Genomic DNA, 20,716 nt, shown 5'->3' with positions numbered 1-20,716 from the left:
GATCTCCGCTTTGTCGACTTCTGATGTTGAAAATTCAACTCTATAGTTTAACAAAGTGACTTTGATTGACAGTTTAGTAGTTTGAAATAATATAATGTATAATACATAATATATAGAGAATGAATTCTGTAAATAACAAAAAATGTACTGGCAGTTTATTAAAGGTTTTTATAGCATAATGTATAACACCTGTATAACACCGACCCAAACAATATAGTATATATATATACATTATATACATATATATATATATATATACAAATATATACATATATTTATTTATTTATTTATATATTAATTAATTAATTCATATATATATATATATATATATATATATATATATATATATATATATATACATACATACACACATACATACATGTATAGTATTATTAAATAGTATTAGTAGTGCTGTCAAAATCAGTGCGTTAATGCATGCGATTAATTTAAAATATTTCACGCGTAAAAAAAAAAACACTTTTTTTTTTTTACACTTCCTGTTGTGGTTGAAGTGTGTTTAACATGCAAAGAAATATGGATAAGACCAAGGAAGCACTTTTTGACGGCAAGTTTCAATATAAAATCACCAGGCTCTACAGAGTTTCATGCAGTTTCGGGTGATTCATTTGTAACTTTTGACTTTTTTTGACTGTTTTAATGGAATTTGATACCGCATGGCGAACGGAAAGAAAAACCTCCACATTTTGTGACTTGGTGGTCTTTTAAGATATTCAAAAACATGGTAGACTCTTAATAAGAGTATTATCTTAATCATATTAAAATCAAAGTATTGGTGTCCATGTAAGTGTAAGATGAAGTCGCGAACTGTCAGACAGCGCATTACTCTGCCTTTCAGCATTAGCCCTCAAATGTGTTCTTACTTTTGACGTGTTTCCTCCTTAACGCAACGAAAGCATATGCTTCGCGTTGTTGTGTCAGAATCCTTGTGAAATACAGCCATACTTTAGAACGCTTAGTTTAAGCAAATTTGATAAATGTGATCATGCATGTTGAATCTGAAGGGAGTCTCTCCCGCTGCCCTGTCCTGACCTTCGCGTGTTTTGTTTTGTTATATGTATAGGTCAGGTCAGTGTTTAAAATAATGAAATGTTATGTTTAAATAAAAAGAAACATTTTTATTGAGATGGATTGTTGGTGATTGTATGGGTGTTAATGGCCAGATTGGGTACCTATACATGAACAAATAAAAAGACAAAATAATAAGACCTGTTAATTAAAAAAGATTTAAGAGCTACAAGACAACATTTCAGTAGATGTAAGACTTTTTAAGGCCTAAAATTTAGCTTTTGAGATTTCAGAAATTAAGACTTAATTCAACTGTCAATTGTATGTGGTGGTTCGCATAGCGACTGTATTTGGTTTTGTGTAAGGTTTATTCATAACACTGTAACAAAGATTCAAGTAAAAAAAAAAAAAATGTGAGGGTATTAAAACACTATATATATAACAGATAAAGATAATACTCAACGTAAAATGCGTAACGAGAAACGTCAAATAAACGTAACCAAATTGAAAATAAATCCACCAAAGCAAAAAACGCACTTGGAGAGGTGCGTTTTGAGGAAGTGTGATCTGATCAGGCATATCAGTGCTCAGTAATGGGGTCATGAGGGCCTTTTTTCCTTCTTTCACACCCAGCAGAGCGTATAGGCTTCCAGAAAGCTCTGGGCAACACATGCACTTTGCTTAAAGATCTGCGCCAGGTCTCCTCAGCCCTGCTGCTGCAATGCAAGGCCTCATTTACACCTGGTATTAAGATGCATTTTCGTCAATCTGCTCACAGCAGGAGGACGCTAATAGAGGTCAGGGTCTAAAACATTTTGAGCTTGCCTGCTTTCGACCACTTTCAGAGGTAGTTGAAAACCTATTTGTTCAAATAGCTTTCACAGTAGACAAATCTGTGTTCAAATAGGCACAAATGATCAACTACTCTCCAGCTACTAACCAAATACTTGATTGAAGAAACTGGCCCAATAATGAATTCACTTACTTTAACTCAAAAGCTTCATTTACTTCATTTAAAGATTTATGACAACAATTGTGTTTTTTTTTTTTTAATACTTTTTAGGACTCTATACATTTCACATTTATAAATGTATAATTTCTTAAAATGGAAAACTGTTAAAATGGTTAAAATGGTATAATATGTAAACGTTTACAACAGTTCTATCTGGTTCTTGAATCTGATTGTCTTTTAGCCATGAGATAATAAAGTAATATATCAGCTCTCTGACAGCCTTTTCAGCCTTGTCTATTACTTTGCCCACACCCGGACACAAAGAAAGCTAAACATCTCTCAACACAGTTTGACAAGTATTGATAATGTAATTTTAAAGGTTTTTAAGTTGAAAATTTAGTTGTTTAGATTGCAACCAAGTAGTTTTTTGATGATGCCTAATTGGACATTTTTCTTTCAAAAAAGAAAATTTTGTAGTAATTTAGAGCGACTTGAGCAAAGATATTTACTTTACATTATCCCAGCACAAGATGACACCGGAGTGAAAATGCGGAGGATAAAAAATAATTTAAACTAAAAAGAAAGTTGAACAAATCATCATAGAACGGGTGAGTGACATGCTAAGTCAATCTATCTTTTTTATATGGTGTAGTGTTGTTTTATACCATAGCCTGCTTTGACTTTTTCGGGGTTAATTATTGTGATCTCTAGATTGCAACAGAGAAATATTGGGAAATATCTTTAGACTAATGGCATTTCATGCAGTTCAGCCTTATAATCTTAAAAATTGAGCAGAATCACCTGTTTTGTCAACACTTTAGATATTACGGTAGAGAATCATTCAAATTCTAGCTCTGAGGGTGTACTCAAACTATGCTTTAGGAACCATGCCCAAGCCCGTTTCCCAGATTGTTTGAGAAGAGTGAGTGCTCTAAATCGGGCTCAGGCACAGTTCACTTGGCCTGCCCTGCCCCAGTTGAAAGAGGTGTTCAGATCACGGTTTACTTGGGAAACTGAAGAAGAGATGTGACTTTTAAGGGACTGTTTCAAATGGATTTATTAATCATACTTACTGATCAATCAACTGTAGCAGATTATTAAAGACGCAAACCCTTTACTGCACGACAGCTGCACCTTTAGCAAACCTCCTAATTCCTGCAGCACAAGGACTTTAGGATTGTTTACGAGCATCAAAAGTGGCTTATCTGTTCGACATAATGTTTGACTGTAAGTCAATGCATCTCAAACGACTTAAAACGATATAAGGATGTAAAAGGAAATGTCCACTGTGCTGAGTGAGAGTGCTTTTGACCAGCGCATGATCAATGACGCAATACATGTGCTCGCCTCCCACCAGTGCCGATATACAGCCATAGCTCACTGCTTCTTTTACTGATATTGCTCATATATACCGTAAACTAATACAGATAAATCCTAGAAATACAATCAAATCAAAGATTAATGCAGTGAGCACATTGTAAAAAAGCTGGGTTATACACAATTAATTTGTGTTGGGACAACACATTTTTGTTTTTAAATTGGATTGAAACATTAAAAGAATTAAGATTTGTGTTGGTTCAGCTTATTTTAAACAAGTAATTTGACCAAACGTCAAACATAATTTTTTGAATGCATGCGCAAACATTTCTTCTGCACACCAAGTATGGACATAAACACAAGAAGATGATGGTGACAACAGGTTCATTTAAATGTACAGTATCTGACGTGTGTAACTGCGAATGTGTCTAGTTGATACATAATTAGTATGGTTTGTAGTAATTGTGCTTATAAATTTCACAGTTAAACTGCCATTGTTGCTGCCAGTTGTTATGTGCATGGCATGCTGCTACCTTCTTCTAGTCATGGTACGTTGACGCTGTTGTTTCCAAAAGGTAACAGTCTGGCTTTCCAAATGGCTGCATGGTAGGAAGCATTTTGGGATACTTTGTAACCCATTATTCCAAAATGCTCATTTCAGGGCACCTAAAATGCTGGTGATGTGGGGAATAAAGGCCGAAACGATATCACACTTTTGCAGATTGACTTAAATCCATTGCCATATGGATGGGATCTAATAGTACTTGAATGTCACACTGTTAGCACTTTAAGTACAGCATAACACAATAAGAAAGCTCTAAGTGAAATCAAAACACAAGAGACACATTTTGATGCGTTAGAAACCGGTGGAAATGATAATGCATCTTCCAGAATACTGGAAACTAGAGGTGTAACTGTAGACAGAATTCCGTTCTACTCTATTCAAGAAAAAAAATATATAAATTTCTATTTACATTTGTGGAGATCAACAATCAAAGTCTGTAGTAAGCATGCACCATAATCCTACACAGAAGAGTTTTGTGTTCTTGGAGCTTTGTATGATTTGAACACTAAAGTTGTAGGATTGCTTTTCTAGGCAAAATTAATACAACAGGGCCGTTTGACGCCCACCAATTTTAAGCCTTTAACCCTATTGATTAGGACATAGGAACATTAGGAATTTACAAGAACATATTAATGAATAGGTCTGATTTAAGTCAACGGATCAGTAGATCATCTACATGACAAGTTCCAGACGTGCACTAGTTTCATGTGTATTTACAATGTAAAACATTGCATACCCCAAGTGACATATTTCAGATTCACAAAAACGTAGACAGCGCCCTCTCTTGGATTTGTCATCTTAAATGTGCAATGAAACATACCCGGGACAACTTATTTTACATTTGCAAATGAATGTAGGCTGTTGAATAGTTTCCAACTAGCCTGGGATGAATGGTATGATATGAAAAAAGTACCCTACTGGATTAATCTTAATGCTAGTTAAAAGGGCCCAAGAATCCTCTCGAATGAATAATATTCAAACACCATGACTAACATGACAGGTTGGAGCTTGGTCCACTCACAAAAAATCTGTAAAGCAACAACCTTGATGCATGTGTGTGTGTGTGTGTGTGTGTGTGTGTGTGTGTGTGTGTGTGTGTGTGTGTGTGTGTGTTTAGCACAGCCTCATAGCTGATCTGCCACAGCGCTGTTTGTATACACACCTACGGCTTTCGCCCACCCATTGTGTTCTCACTGCCACAAGAGGCTCGCAGCACTTCTTACATTCAGACTCTGTTAAAATCATCTCAACATTAACATGACGTAGGTGGTCCTGCTGAAGCAAAACCCACGGTATCCATCCACCTCCGTTCCTTTCAAAGGCCTTCATGCTAGGCGACATGCTAACCGTGTCAGAGACCTGAATCGGTGTGGGGGCTCACCTGCAACTCCTTCTCGCCGTACTTGGAGGGATTTTTGCTGCCCTGGCTCTTCCTCCGCAGTTTCTTCAGCTCAGCCTGGCATTTCTCCAGACTCTCGCCTTTGCTTTTGTGCTCAATCTGGTACTTCTTAAGAGCCGCCTTCAGGAGAGGAAAAACACAAGAACATTGTTGTTAAGTGCAGAAATCAGACTGTTGCAATGGAGTTGAGGAAGACATGGGAGTCAAAACCCTTTCAAAATACTGGCTGTCTGCCACATCCTGATTTTACTGTTAGACACACGTGAAATACACTGTATTCTGTTGATCCTGAAACTTTATTCCTGTCTGAAAATGTAGTATAAACCTAATCCCTACTCCTAAACCTAACCCTAAGTGTTTTTCTACAATTAGAAAGAAAATCATAGGTGATTAGCATATACCTTACTCTGATTGTAAGCCATAAATTAACATTAACAGTGAACTTGTCCCTCAAATTTGATTGGTTGACTGCAATGCTGCTCCACGATTAAGAAAGATGTTGATCCAGGAATGTTGCATTTGGTAAAATTTGGTTTTATCTCATTTGGTTTTTAGCTCATCAGGCTTAAGCAATGCTTCTTCTAATGTGAAATATCACAATGCATAAATGTAATACTTCTACTACTAATTATAATAATAATAACATTAAAAATAATCCAGTTTATATGCTTAGGTGCTTGGTTATTGTTAAAACAGATTACCCATTTAAAACTCACACTAGGCACCATTAGTCACCATGAACTTAAAAGTCTGATGTCAAAGCATTACTTAGCGTTTATATATTCAGTTTCTTCTTTACAATATATTGGTATTGAGGTAGTCAAGTACCAACATCGTGCTGGAGACACAGAGATTACTTGAAATGTGAAGCTTTTAGGATTTTATTTTAGACACATAATCTCGGAGAAGTTTAAATGAAGAGTTTGATATTCGTCCATTTCTTTAATGTATGATTGGGTTTATTTATTTATTTAAATATATTTTTTTAAGTATTTTGTGATCTTTTTTGGAAGGTAATTTTGGTGTTTTTTAATGTGATCTGTTAAAAGTTATTCATTAATGTTATTATTGGTGGTTTGTACCATTTGATGTATTAAATGGGATCAAGAAATCTAGAAGAGTTTAATAATTGACATTGTGTCCCAGTTTGTCTGATGAAGAAGAGCCAGTGTGCTGGAAACATCACATGCTGTGAGCTTTTTTTTTTTAAAGTAAATTAATTTGATACTTTTAGAGCTTTAGGTGTTGCTGCATTTTCATATACAGATCAAGTCAAAACTATTAGCTCTCCTTTTGTTTCAAATATTTTCCAAATGATGTTTAACAGAGCAAGGAATTCTTCACAGTATTTCCTGTAATATGTTTTCATCTAAAGAAATATTTTTTCTTGATTTGTTTTATTTCAGCTAGAATAAAAGCATTTTATTTATTTTTATTTTTTATTTTTATGAAAATCAACTTTGGAAAGCTGTTTGGACAGAAATGTGTGTAGGTATAGTTTGTCCACCATCATATTGGAGTGATATAAACCAGGGCTGGACTGGGGCAAAAAAAATAATAAAATAAAAATCGGCCCTGGCATTTTGGGCCAGAGCGGCCCACTAAATTCAATCAAAATGCTATCTATCAATGCACGTCCAATCTTTTTATCAATTCATATTCTATAAAACACAAAAGCCATATATATAAAATAAATAAATAAATAAATAAATAAATTAATTAATTAATAAATACAAACTTTAATCTCAATTTAATTTATGTATACTGTCCATAAAGATATCTGTTGAGTTCTAAAAAAAAATACACTATTCGTTCATTTATTTTTCTTCGCATAAGTCCCTTATTTATCAGGGGTTGCCGCAGTGGAATGAACTGCCAACTATTCCAGCATGTTTTATGCAGCAAATGCCTTTCCAGCCACAACCCAATATTGGAAATCACCCATACACACTCATTCACACACACTTATACACTACAGCCAATTTAGCTTATTCAAAACACTATTCACTCAGCCTATATTCAATAATAAACATAACAAAAACTGCCTGCTAATGCATGGGTAAATCTTCAAAGGGAACAGTGTTACATTTTAACCTCTTTCACCTTATCCTGCTTGCTGTTTCACCATCTAAACAATAAAAACATAATATAAGTCAAAATTTTTTTTTTTTCATTTTGATATTATGATTAACAGACACCAAACAGCCTCGTGTAGCTGCATATTTATGAGCATCATCTTTACTCTGCATATTTATAACAAAACAGGGCTTAAATATAACTGCCTCCTTTCATTTCCATTGAAAAGAATGAAATTTACCCTGTCTCTTTTGCAGAATATCAGTTTTAATAACCAATAATGGCCATTATAACAGTATAATGTACATTAAATTTAAACGATAAAGGCAAGCAATCAGTCAATGTGCAGAATCAGTGTATGTGGTTACATAAATTAATATATTAGCTTATCTTTGCACTTAGCCAAAACAGTTAACTGAGAACAAGTGATTCAAAAAACATAAGAATTGTTAGATAGAGACAACAAGATGAATTCAATATCACGTTTAACAACTATAGTGAGATGAGATCATCCAGCAGATGAACTGTCTGACATGCTCTATTGGCAGAGAGTGTGCATGTGTGTGGTCACGTGATTTGCGCTTTTAGCCGTGTCCCAGAATGAACAGAGAACTTTTCAGAATCGCTAAATGAAATGCCGGTGTATTTCCCGCGATTTCTCTGCTCCTCCCTTGCGTTTCTTCTTTCTGACTCTCGACTATTTTGACAAATTCAAACAGACGACGCACGCTCACACGGAGTCCAAAATAGGAGCTTGTGATTGGGCCAGCCCAATGTCAATACCGAAAAGAACCAATGGGCTGCAGAGTGTCACAAGGGCCGGCCCGGTCTGTCTGTCCGGGAAAAAAAGCATCTACTTTCAGAGAGTCACAGATCACAGCAGCGTCAATTAATAAGGCAGAAAAAAACGATAGGCTGCTAAGGCTTTTATGGGCCGATCAGATCATAAGACGATGATCAGCCCGGCCCAAAAAGTACGTCGGCCCACCGGGAAAGTGCCCGGTCTGCCAGATGGCCAGTCCGCCCCTGATATAAACCTAACAAGTCACTTTTTTTTTTTTTTTTTATTTCCTGACGTAAAGAAATGATCCAAATCCCAGTGATTTTGAGGCCCACCACAACATGACGTAGGAGTGCAGTTTTCCCCGCCCACCAAAAAATTGATTGACAGGTGCTATGTCTCCATCCACTTGTTAAGTGACGTCAGATGAAGAGGCTTCCGAGTCCAAGCGCTATACAAAACTGTATGGGGAGACTCATCAAATGGCATTAATAACTGGTTTACAAAGCTCTGTAATACTTTTGAAAATCACAATCGCAATATATTTATCCATGCCTAATAATGGATGGCCAGTAATTGATACATTTTTTATAAAATGTGTTACATTTTGGTATTTTTGATGCAGCAAGTCCAGAGACTGTTGTGTACACCATAACTTTATACAAAATTCACTTTAATGTGTGATAGGACTAAAAAGTGGCCATACACAAATAAACAAACACCATAAAACATTTTCTCAATTCAAAGCGGCTTGGACCCAGAAACGGTATTTCAAACATCACCGATACAGCACAACTTAAATGCATAATGACATGTATACATGTCCGCAAAACTTTTTTTTGCAAACACACTGGGATTAAAACATGTAACAACTTTCTGTGATCATCTGCACTTCAATAATTAATTAAATAAAGTTTAATATGTTTTTAAAACAGAGCATGTTTTTAATAAAGAGTGTGAAATCGCCATGTAATTCTTAACCAATATAATCACTACGGCAACATAGTGTCCCGTGTGTGTGTGTGTGTGTGTGTGTGTGTGTGTGTGTGTGTGTGTGTGTGTGTGTGTGTGATTTGCAAATGACATTTGTGTGTGACTCATCACTTCAGAAAGACTTGAATAAACTCCACCACAAATACATCAAATAAACTTAATTGGTATTTTTGACTAAAGAGCTGTATTTCAGCTACAATTATGTCTGTTTTATCGCTGACTGCTGTTCAGACACACATGTCGGAGCAGTGGGCGGGGATAATCGGCTCATTTGGATTTGAAGCCACAGGCTACAAAAACAAGTGAGGGGGTTATAATTCTGACTACAATTGTTTGTTTCCGTACTTTTTGTTTGACTGAACACCCAGTAGAGCTTGATGTGCATGCTTTTGTTAAATCACTTTTAAGCATTAAGACCCACTCCCAATTCTACCCCTTAGCCCTTCCCCATCCACCTACCCCTCATTTTGTGCATTCCCGTGAAGGGGTAGGGGTATCCCAATTACCTTTAGCTTAAATGCGAAGGGCTAAGGGGAAGGGGTAGATAGCCCTTCGAAAAGAGATTTGAGATCTCAAATGATCTCGAAATGAGATCCACAAATTGGTATTTGTTGTCATTATTACAAATTTTTCGAGCTAATTATTTTAATATAATAATAACCACGTTTGTGTTTTACTGTCATGTTTAAAAAAAATAAATAAATAAATAAAAATATAAAAAACACTAAAATGAAAAAAAAAAACGATAAATTTCGCGATCTATAATAATATACTGTCCATAATAATAACTTCTGTATAGCAGTCCCAGAGCATTCTGTCACTCGATGACACTCAAATAAACAGTAAGTAAAGTTTAGTGGCTGGGAATGATCTTTTTTATAGTGTCTGCTATAATGTTAGTGTTGTTCTTGGTGTGTTTACATAGATGAATCTGGCCACTGTGTACTGTATATGCGCAGTATAAATTACGATCTTATTGCCACATTAGATCATTATGATAATATATGCCTTCAGTGATTTCTTGAAGACAAATATCAAAAAATACAACAACTGGAAGTCACGATTGTCTGATCTCATATGAAGCAAGAGATCACAATGACATATGATGACATGTGCAGGTGCTGTAGTGCTGTCCCATTTCTTAAGGGTAAATATTTAAGCCCTTACCCTTCACACTCGGTTTTGAGGTTCAAGAGGAAGGGTAAGGGGAAGGGGTACAAAAACAGAATTGGTATTGGGCCTAAGTATAACAAGCAAAATATCAGAGACAGAAAGCGCGTTAAAGCGCTCTGCTTTAACTCCACATCTGATTGACTATCTAGCAAAGTAATCCTTATGTAAAGTGCACTTTCCCCAAATTCATGATTGTATTCTCTGTGACAGACACATACAGCGCTGCCAGCATTTGCACAGAACATCTGGGAAAGCATCGTAATTCCTCTGTCAGCAACTGTTAGTGAAAGCCTTGCAAAAAGTCAGCGTGCTAAGAAGCCTTCAAAAGCCAGGCATCTCGCTGAGGTCTGGAGCACAGCTAAAGGTCTGGGCTTCTCAGAACGATGCCTTCTGATGTCTGCAGAAGAAAAGAGGATCCCAACAGCACAGCCTGGCTCCCGGCCCGAATTCTGGAGGCTGGTACATTTTGGCTGAGAGCATCTCCAGATATATGACTCTTCGCACATCCTACACGAGGTATGATCTCTAGACTACATAGCTATAAATAGTCTGGCAGCTCCACCAGATTCTTGCACAGCAGGAATGTGTCTACAAAGACAGCGTTACCATGAGGGTGATGGAGCAATCGTTGCATGTTTGGTGAAAGGAGAATGGAAGATCCTGTTTTGACAGACATCATTAACTTTACCTAGCACATAAATGATTCACAGTGAACTACACATTGTAAAAAAAATCTAATTATCAGGTTCTGTATTTTGTCATTTATTGTTTTTTTCCTTATTTACTTACTGTGTGGTTATTAATTGTGCTATGGGACCTTTATGTCTGCTGTGTCAACTTTTGATGTTGAAAATTCAACTGTGCGAATGGACAAAGTGACTTTAACATTTTAGTACTTTTGGAAAAAAAATTGTGTATAAGAAATAATATAGAGAGAATTAAGTTTTTGTATAATCACAACATAAACTTAGGCCCTATATCACTAAAAACTATTAAAAAACTTTTTTTTTTTTTTTTTTAAGTCAATAAATGTCAATTTTTTATAAACTGTATAACAATGAAAGTTGTTTGAGGAAAGATCACAATCCCATAATGTGATTCAACAGTAAGAAGAAAAAAAAGTTGAATCGAAAAATATTGAAAACAGTTCTATATTTATTTATTTTTAATTTATATATATATATATATATATATATATATATATATATATATATATATATATATATATATATATATATATGTGAATGTGAAAATCGAGCCTGATGTGTTATGGATCAGGATGATTTCTTGAATTTGTTTTAACAAAATGTGGTTCGTTAACATGCCATTTTCTGATTGGATTTCTATAATATTGTAAAATGTAAATGTTAAAATGCTCTCCAAGATACTAATTCAGATTCGAGATACAAATACAGTGGTCCTCAACCACCTGGGTCGCGGATCGGTACTGGGCCGCACAGGAAATCATCAATTGTTTCTGTTTCATTTATTATTGGAGTCTGAATAATGTTTTATTTTGAAAAATCTTTTACATCTCAGTTACTTGAGTAAGAAACAGACGTCTTTGAAAAGTTTCTTTGCATAGGGGAAAAGACCCAGTAAACACTCAAAAACATACCTTTTGCTACTTGTTTATTTACTTTTTGAAAATAGTTAAAACAACATGATTCTAACATTTTTTGGGATAACTTCAATCCAATGTTCAATCCACTTAGATTTGTAAAAATGATGAAGTTAACAATTGACTTGTGTTGGGACAGCATAAAATTATTCTGTGGACACTAGCAAAGACCCACAAACTGCCAAGAAGGATCTGCAAATCAATTTGTTAAAAAATCAGGTGAACCTAGCATGTCTGTGCAAAAAGATCATCAATAGCTGGACATCACAAATGACGGCGACCGTTCACAGATCTTGTCTTTACCATGTGCAAGTTATTTCCAATGGAAGTGTGTGGCTTCTAGGTGCACGCAGTAGAAAAAAAAAATTCAGATGTTACACTAAATTATTTGATACTACATTTATGGCTAACAAGAATCACTAGAAATATGATTACTCAGAAATGATTATGTCAGAAATATGATTAGGTCAGAAAGAGAAAGAGAGAGAGAGAGAGAGAGAGAGAGAGAGAGAGAGAGAGAGAGAGAGAGAGAGAGAGAGAGAGAGAGAGAGAGAGAGAGAGAGAGAGAGAGAGAGAGAGAGAGAGAGAGAGAGAGAGAGAGAGACAAAAGACATGTGATGGGATATGACCATCGAATATACAAGCACAGATGCATAATGCATTTCTTAAACTTCTGTAAAATCTGTACATAGCATTCAACACCCGAGGTTTTTGACTAATTACATCTCTGTTTAATGTTTGTTTAATGTTTTGTGTGTCTTTTCTCATATTTATTTTTGTGTTGTCACTTTATGTACACTGGAAGCTTCTGTAGCCAAAACAAAATCCTTGTTTGTGTAAGCACATTTGGCAATAAAACTGATTCTGATTCTGCATAAGCAATGGAAGGCCACAGATGACCTAGTTTGTTTTGTTTGTTTGTTTTATTTTTGACCGTAAAATGATACAAATAAAGTGTTAAATTAATATCAGATTGTAGCATTAACAACAGAGCTGCAGCCTGCTCTAGCCTATCTTTGTGATAACATGCCATTTCATTCATTTACAAAAGCAAGTTGTTTCATGTTGGGAAGATATTGTATTACACAAATTGTTTCAACCTTTTACAATTTTTAATGATGTCTTGCACATATTTGTATTAGAAAATAGTCTCATTTAGCTTATGATGAAATTAATCACAGAGCCCACCTTGTGGTCTTGTAGTGTTTTTTTACAGTCTGCATATAAAATAATTTGAATGTCAACAAATAGATAAAGCTTGTGTAGAAATGTTGTGTAGCTGATCTTTTAGTCCGTGTAACCTAGTTAAATTTGAATATACACTGTCAAAACTGCTGATTTTTACAAAACTCATTCATGTTGTCCTAACACAAATTGATTAGGGTACCGCAACAAATTTAAATGAATTGAACATGGAACAATTAAGTTATCAAAACATTGTAAGAACTGTGTTATTTCACTTTAATTTAAATAAGTAGTTTGAACACACAGCAAACATTTTTTATTTATTTATTTTTATTTATTATTATTATTTTTTTTTGAGTGTAGTGCAGGATTTGGGGATTGAAATCATATCCATTTTGCAACGATGCATTCATGTGGTCAAATTAATGCATATTCTGAAATCAGATAGCCATCCAATTAGAAAACAAACAAACGGATGAAGTAACCAGGTGTAAACGGGCTCTTAATTTGAAATGCTTAATTTTAATTGGTCAATTGGGCCATTTTGAGGCCATTTGTTTCTCGATAATGGCCTGCCAAGAGTATTAAACACTTAACTTACTGACCACAGTAAATCTGGCCAGTCGCCAGCTTTCTCTCATGAATGAGATTGAATTTTGTCCATCAGTGACTGACAAACAATGGCATGATCAAAGCCTGTCATTTTTACTGTGAATTTCACTCAATATCCAAGAGTTTATAAACTCTTTGCGAATGTTTAAACACTGATGTTACAGTACTTAGTTTAAGCATAAGCTAATATCTACACATCTCCACCTGTGTGCTCTTTCACACTTTAGTGTCTTCAGGCATCCTCTTAGTCTTTTTTTCTTTTTACCATCGATACACATCACTTATTAGTGTTGTTCACCTAACAATAACAAGCAAAAGCTGCACAATATGGCGTCATAAAGTATTATCTTCAGATGTGCTGTGTTTACAATTGAAACAACATGGGGAGCAACTGCAGTACTTCATTGGAAATAACAGCAAAAACCAGGGTCACAATTGTCAATTTTTTTATTTTGAATAAGGTAAATACGTAGTGTGTGTTTAACAAATTTAACAAAGATGTTTCATTTACACTATATTAAGGCATACAAGTCTTGATACCCTGGATCCATTTAACAGTTTAAAGACAGGTCTGTTTTGAGCACTGTGAATGTAGCCATCTTTTCAACTATTTTATTTATAACTTATATAACTATATAACTTATATAACTTATATAAATATATATATATGGGATATTATATAAAATATATTATGGGATTTTTGTCTGATTTTCACATTCGGTCACACTTCGCAATAAGGTTTCATTAGTTTATGTATTTACTAACAGACTAATTATGAAAAAAAAAAATTGAACAATTTACTAATAGTTTATATTTACCAATGCATTGTTAACATTCAAGCTCATGCTTTTTAACATTATTTAATGCACTATGAGTTAACATGAAATAACAACGAGCAACTGTATTTTAACGTTAACTAACGTGAACAAATACTGCAATAAATGTAATGTTCATTGTCCATGTTAGTAAATGCATTCACAAACATTAACTAATACAACCTTACTGTAAAGTGTTACTTCATTTTCTTTTACGCTTCAAATTCAAGTGTTAGTGTTGTTTTGATGATCTTCATAGCTGGTTAGTTTGTTTCAAGCCTTATGGTGCTTTAAAGGCAAAGTATGCATTTTGCGCCTTATTTGCAACATACAAAGTTTCAGTTTGATGACACAGTGACTGCATGTGAAATAATGGGAGTTGTAGTCTTATTATTATTATTATTTTTTTTATTATTATTATTATATCGTACAGGACTCCTGCAGAACGCATGTTCATGTAACAGCTAAAGTATTTAACGTTTATTTTCGTGGTATTTTTTTTGGTGTGATGCGGCACAAAAACAGCTGAGCTTTAATTATTGCACGGTCGAGCACTCGTGAATTTGTAGAAAAGCAACACTGTTTTATTATACTAAATATATATTTAAGGTTCTGTTTTAATGTTGCTCTGTGCTCTGTCTAACAAAACACAGATTACATTTAAAAAGTATTTGGTGTTTCCTGTTTTCTATAAAATCAAACTGAAAATTGAATTGGAATGGTTTGTGATGTCACAAAATGGCCACACAGGACAGTCCAACACAAGTTAAAATTGCTGGATATAAAGATCATATTTTAATGTATAACTACTAATCAACAGCTAAGATCTTAATAATAGGCATGCATTTTTTGTGTGTTTGTTTTGTGACTGATTGGTGGAATTTATGAACAGCATCATAGGTAACTTAGTCATCAACCAGAGATTCCCCTCTTGAACACAACTAATTAAAATTAAGTTGAAAAACTGGACTGTCTGACGATTACCTGACCATACCTGTCTTGGAAGTCCTAAAAATCATACGCAAGTAAAAAGTGCAGTGCGAAGTACCTGAGGAAAGTATCTGTTGTAAATAATACTCAAAGTATGAGTAAAACATAGTCCTTCTAAAAGTTCTCAAGAGTATAATGTGTGCTTGTGCATATTAGGCTGTACTGGAAAATTATTCCACCATAGACAGTAACTTGCAAATTAAAATGTAGCCTATACAGTATCTTACATCATTGTCATTCTATATTAATTCTGTTTTTAAAATGTGCGTTTATTTTTTTATTATTTTCTTGTTTTTTTCTTTTGTGGACTATTATTTTAAAATGTGACATCAATTATATGTGAGAAGCTGAACACATTATATTAAAATTCACACCTATAACGGTTGTGAGGTTGATGTGTTTACATGCAGAGCAAAGTCTTTGCAACCTAAGGGGCAAACATCTAGCTGTGATGATTTGTTAATGCTTATTATGCACTTTGAACTAACAAGTCATCCAGCAGTTGGCACCGCAAACCAAGCTCTTGTAGCACTGATAGAATTAACGTAGTTTTATGTGATCATGTGCTTGTCAACGTAACATTCTGTAGTGCGTTTCATGATTTTGCATCTGCCTGGACACGTTTAATGCTTCTACGGTACATTATTGCTGCATTTAGCATCCGTGTCTTGAGGTTGGTCTGTCTGATACAATTTGTCTAGGTATAATTTGATTTGACAAGAATCACAGGACTGATTATTTTACTTGGACAACCACCACAGAAAAAAAAACAACAACAAAAAAACAAAACGTAACCAGTGCAGGTTGGAGAGAAATAGCATCATAAAAGTACATGTACAGTAGGGCTGAACAATATATCGTTTCAGCATCGATATTGCAATGTGTGTATTCGCAAGTCACCTCGCATTATTATATTATTATGCTTATTATTAAATATTATTATTTGGAAATTATTTATGCAATGATGACCATGTTATTTTACATTTGATCAGTTTCTGTAATTGAATACTGTTTGACTTGCAAGAACACTATAAACCAGTATTTATTAATTTTTTATTTATTTATTTATGCTTGTAATTTATTATAATTTATGCATATGCACTGACTAACAAACACTTAATCATCCCAGAAAACCTAAATGAACAAAATCTTTCCAAATAAAGATTTATATTGCAATATACTCACCGGCCATTTAATTAAGTACACCTTACTAGTACTGGGTTGGACCCACCTTTGCCTTCAGAACAGCCTTAATCCTTAATGGCACAGATTCAAGGGGACAAGGTACTGGAAATATTCCACATAGATTTTGATTGATATTGACATGATAGCATCAAGCAGTTCCTGCAGATTTGTTAACTGCACATCCATGATGCAAATCTCTCGTTCCACCAAAGGTGCTCTATTGGATTGAGCTCCGGCGACTGTGGAGGCTACGTTGAACTCATTGTCATGTTAAAATAAACCAGTCTGAGATGATTTGTGCCTTTTGACATGGCGTGTTATTCTGCTGACAGTAGCCATCAGAAGATGGGTACACTGTGTTCATAAAGGGATAGACATGGTCAAGAGCAATACTTAGGTGGGCTGTGGCATTGACATGATGCTCAATTTGTACTAATGGGCCCAAAGTGTGCCAAGAAAATATCCCCACGGCATTACACCATCAACACCAGCCTAAACTGTTGATACAAGGCAGGATGGATCCATGCTTTCATGTTGTTTACACCAAATTCTGATCCTACAATCCGAATGTCGCAATAGACACAGAGACTCATCAGACCAAGCAACGTTTTTTTTCCAATCTTCTATAGTCTAATTTTGGTGAGCCTGTTTGAATTTTAGCCTTAGTTTCTTGTTCTTAGCTGACAGAAGTGGCCCGTTGTGGTCTTCTGCTGCTATAGCCCATCCGCTTCAAAGTTTTATTATTGCCTTTCTATCTGCCTGTTACTACTGCCTTTCAGCTGGAACCAGTCTGGTCATTCTCCTCTGACCTCTGGCATCAAGGCATTTGTGCCCGCACAACTGCCGCTCACTGGATATTTTCTCTTTTTCGTTATGCATGAAAATCCCAGCAGATCAGCAGTTTCTGAAATCCTCAGACCACCCCATCTGGCACTAACAACCATGCCACATTCCAAGTCACTTAAACCACCTTTCTTCCTCACTCTGATGCTCAATTTGAACAGCAGCAGATTGTCTTGGCTGCCATGTGACTGGACAGGTGTAGCTAAAAAAGCCGGTGATATATATATATAACGCAATGTTAGAATTTTCCCTAAATTTTTGTAATTTAGGTCAAGCTTTACAATAAGGTTCATTAGTTAATGTTAATTAATGCATTTTCTAACATGAACAAACAATAAACAATACATCTACTACTGTATTTGTTCATGTTAGTTAACGTTAGTTAATGAAAATACAGTTGTTCATTGTTAGTTCATGTTAACTCATGGTGCAATAACTAATGTTAACAAGCATAGAATTGAATGTTAATGATGCATTAGTAAATGTTCAGTTATGACTAATAAATGCTGTACATGTGTTGTTCATGATTAGTTCATGTTAGTAATTGCATTAACTAATGAACCTTATAGTAAAGTGTTACCGTAATTTGTTAATTTACACTATTGTATCTGAATGATTTTTATTTATTTATTTATTTTTTTAGCTGAAGACTCTGAACACACTGCCAGCAGACTACCCTATTTTTTGCTGTCTGATCTCAGTGCTCAACTTTATGAAATTTAATGTGCCATGTATTATGAATAGTTATTTTTATAGGCCTGTTTAAAGATGTAGCGATCTGTTTCATTCATTTTTGAGCTGGCTTTTTGCACTCTCTCTAGAATGAATGCATCATGCATGCATGTGTGTTTTTAGATAATACATCTGGGTGAACACACTCATACAGTACATGTGCTGAATACTGCTTTAGATTGAGTTGCACTTTTACATTAAAATAAAAATGAGCCTGATTTAATTATCTGTACTTTTGCAAAGTTGTTGCATAAATCCTTTTAATTATTATGCAAACATGTGTGCTCATTTTCATAGCAATCAGTGTTTACATTGTGCATCTTATTACCTTAGAAAATATCCTAGCACATCCTGCAAGTAATATTTTTATTACATGTTGTGGAAATATAAATTTATATCATCTAATTTCAAATTAACAATAATCTACGTATAACTAAAAAGTTATATTCTCTGGTTTTTAATTATATTATTTCATTGACATGCCAGCTAGGAGGGTCATATAACCTTTGTCTTTCTGATTACAGGCTAAGCCAAAGTAATGCAAATTGTCAGTTTCACAGCATGGGGTGTCTATTGTTTTCTCTTTTCGATCAAATGGACAGGCGGTTTCTGTCTCCAGAACATGATGAGATCAATGCCTGAAAGAGCAGTTTACCCTGCCGACCACAACGCTTAATTTGCATGCTTTGTTTAGCCAAATCCCCTCCTCCTAAGAACACAATATAGCCATGAAATCTTTGTCTTATTTCAGACTAAGTCAGACTTGTGAAAGAACTTGCAGACTGCGGACCTCTAGTAGGCTCTTGCAGACACATTGGACATTTTAAAGACGCTGTATGACTGCAGATTAACCAACACGTCTCAATAAAGGAATTCTGCTTGTTTCGAGTCTCCTGGACTGGGTTCTCTCTTCTCTTTTCATCTCATTTATTTTTTTTTTACAACAACTTGGTGCCGAGACCCGGATAGAGACTGAAATTCATCAAATTCTCAACAATTTGCTACAAAAGACTGAAATCCACCTGGAATTCAACTTGAACCTTCAAGATCAAGGAAACTTCTTCAGACGGAATCTTCAGCTCAACGGCAATTTGAAGTCACTCAGTGGACGTCACAAATTCTCAACTATTTGCTGACTGCAACCCTGATGAACATTGAAGCTACCTGAATACAAAGATCAGATCACTCCAGACTGAATCTTTTCAGCTCAACCTCGATTTGGTGAGTTTCACTCTATCAAAAGAACCATACAGACCAGTCTATACACATGGTTATTCTCTGCTCCATTAGAGAAAAGTTAACAAACTGCTGCAGGGTTTGTTTAACAAAAAGTTATCCTCTATTTCAATAGAGAAGTAACAGTTTATCCTCTCTTCAGAGAAGTTAAGCCTTATGCGCTATTTTCTTTTCTTTTATTTTGTTTTCCCTCTGTTCAACCAGAGAAGTTTAAGTTTAGCTATACAAGCTAATTTATGTTATCTCTTGTTCAGGCAGGAAGTTTTAGCAACATGTGCTAATATTGTTACCCTCTGTTTCGCCAGAGAAGAAATTACTACACTTTCATCTGAAAAGTTTTAGTATTTTTACTTTGTGATAATAAGCTCACAAAATGTTCAGACAGAATACAAGACTGATCACTACAACTGAAAAAGGTAGTTTAAAAACTCCTTTATTGTCAGATCAGGATTTCAAATCGCTGCTACGACAGCACATGGACTCAATTACAGAGTCAGTCAGACTAAATTTGACAAAGAAATTTAGCATTGACCCAGATGATGTTTGGACATTAGATGAATGCAAGAAAGTGCTTGATGCATGCATTCGCAAAAACAATGTAAAAGGCATCATCTGCTGCTACAGAGAATTCAATTTATCTCGAGCTAAACAACAAGCTCAAGCTAAATCAGAATTTGAAAAACAGATCCAAGAGCTTCATGCTAAGATAACCTCATTAACAAAACAACTGAACCTCAAGAAATCAAAAACTGACATTGAGGAGATTAGTCAGCCTGATAACAAACATCCTGACTTACAAACTGTCTCTGAAAAAGACATTTCCATCCAATCAGTTAGTGATTTGCTCAAAGGTTCAGTGGAGGCTTGTGGTGCCAGAAGATCTAAGAGAACTGAGAGTTCACACAACAACACTCCTGTTGTTCAAATTCAAACAGTTTCCAGAATACTAGGACCTAGAGAAATAGACAGATTATCTCAAAGCTTACCATCAGCACGCACAAATTTTTCAGAGTTTAGCAGAGCACTAATCAGCAAAATGCGTCTTTATGACATGTCATTAACAGAAGTCACCCAGCTAATGTCTCAAATTCTCACTGAATCTGAATTCAACAGTTTTGAGCATACTGTGACCTCTAAACTACAACATGCCAGTAAGGATGATTTGAGAGAGGGTGTTTTGAAAGCTCTAAAGAACATTGTTGGCCCAAAGATCGA

General features: G+C 35.0%; 1 protein-coding gene across 7 annotated transcripts in view; it reads right to left on the bottom strand.

Moving 5' to 3' along the window:
• The window catches only part of baiap2a (BAR/IMD domain containing adaptor protein 2a), a 220,629-nt gene that overhangs the window by 53,643 nt on the left and 146,270 nt on the right, over positions 1-20,716 (bottom strand). For all 7 annotated transcript variants that reach the window (XR_012400583.1, XR_012400584.1, NM_001040245.2 and 4 more), the window contains 1 exon segment: positions 5,242-5,379. Coding sequence is in view for 5 of the 7 variants with exons in the window: in NM_001040245.2 (NP_001035335.2) it covers positions 5,242-5,379 (138 nt within the window). In the remaining 2 variants the exon portion in view is untranslated.

This window comes from Danio rerio, chromosome 3, assembly GCF_049306965.1.
Source record: "Danio rerio strain Tuebingen ecotype United States chromosome 3, GRCz12tu, whole genome shotgun sequence".
NCBI classification, from domain to species: domain Eukaryota; kingdom Metazoa; phylum Chordata; class Actinopteri; order Cypriniformes; family Danionidae; genus Danio; species Danio rerio.
Note: the sequence above shows the minus strand (reverse complement) of the source record. Positions and strands in the feature narration are given on the sequence as shown.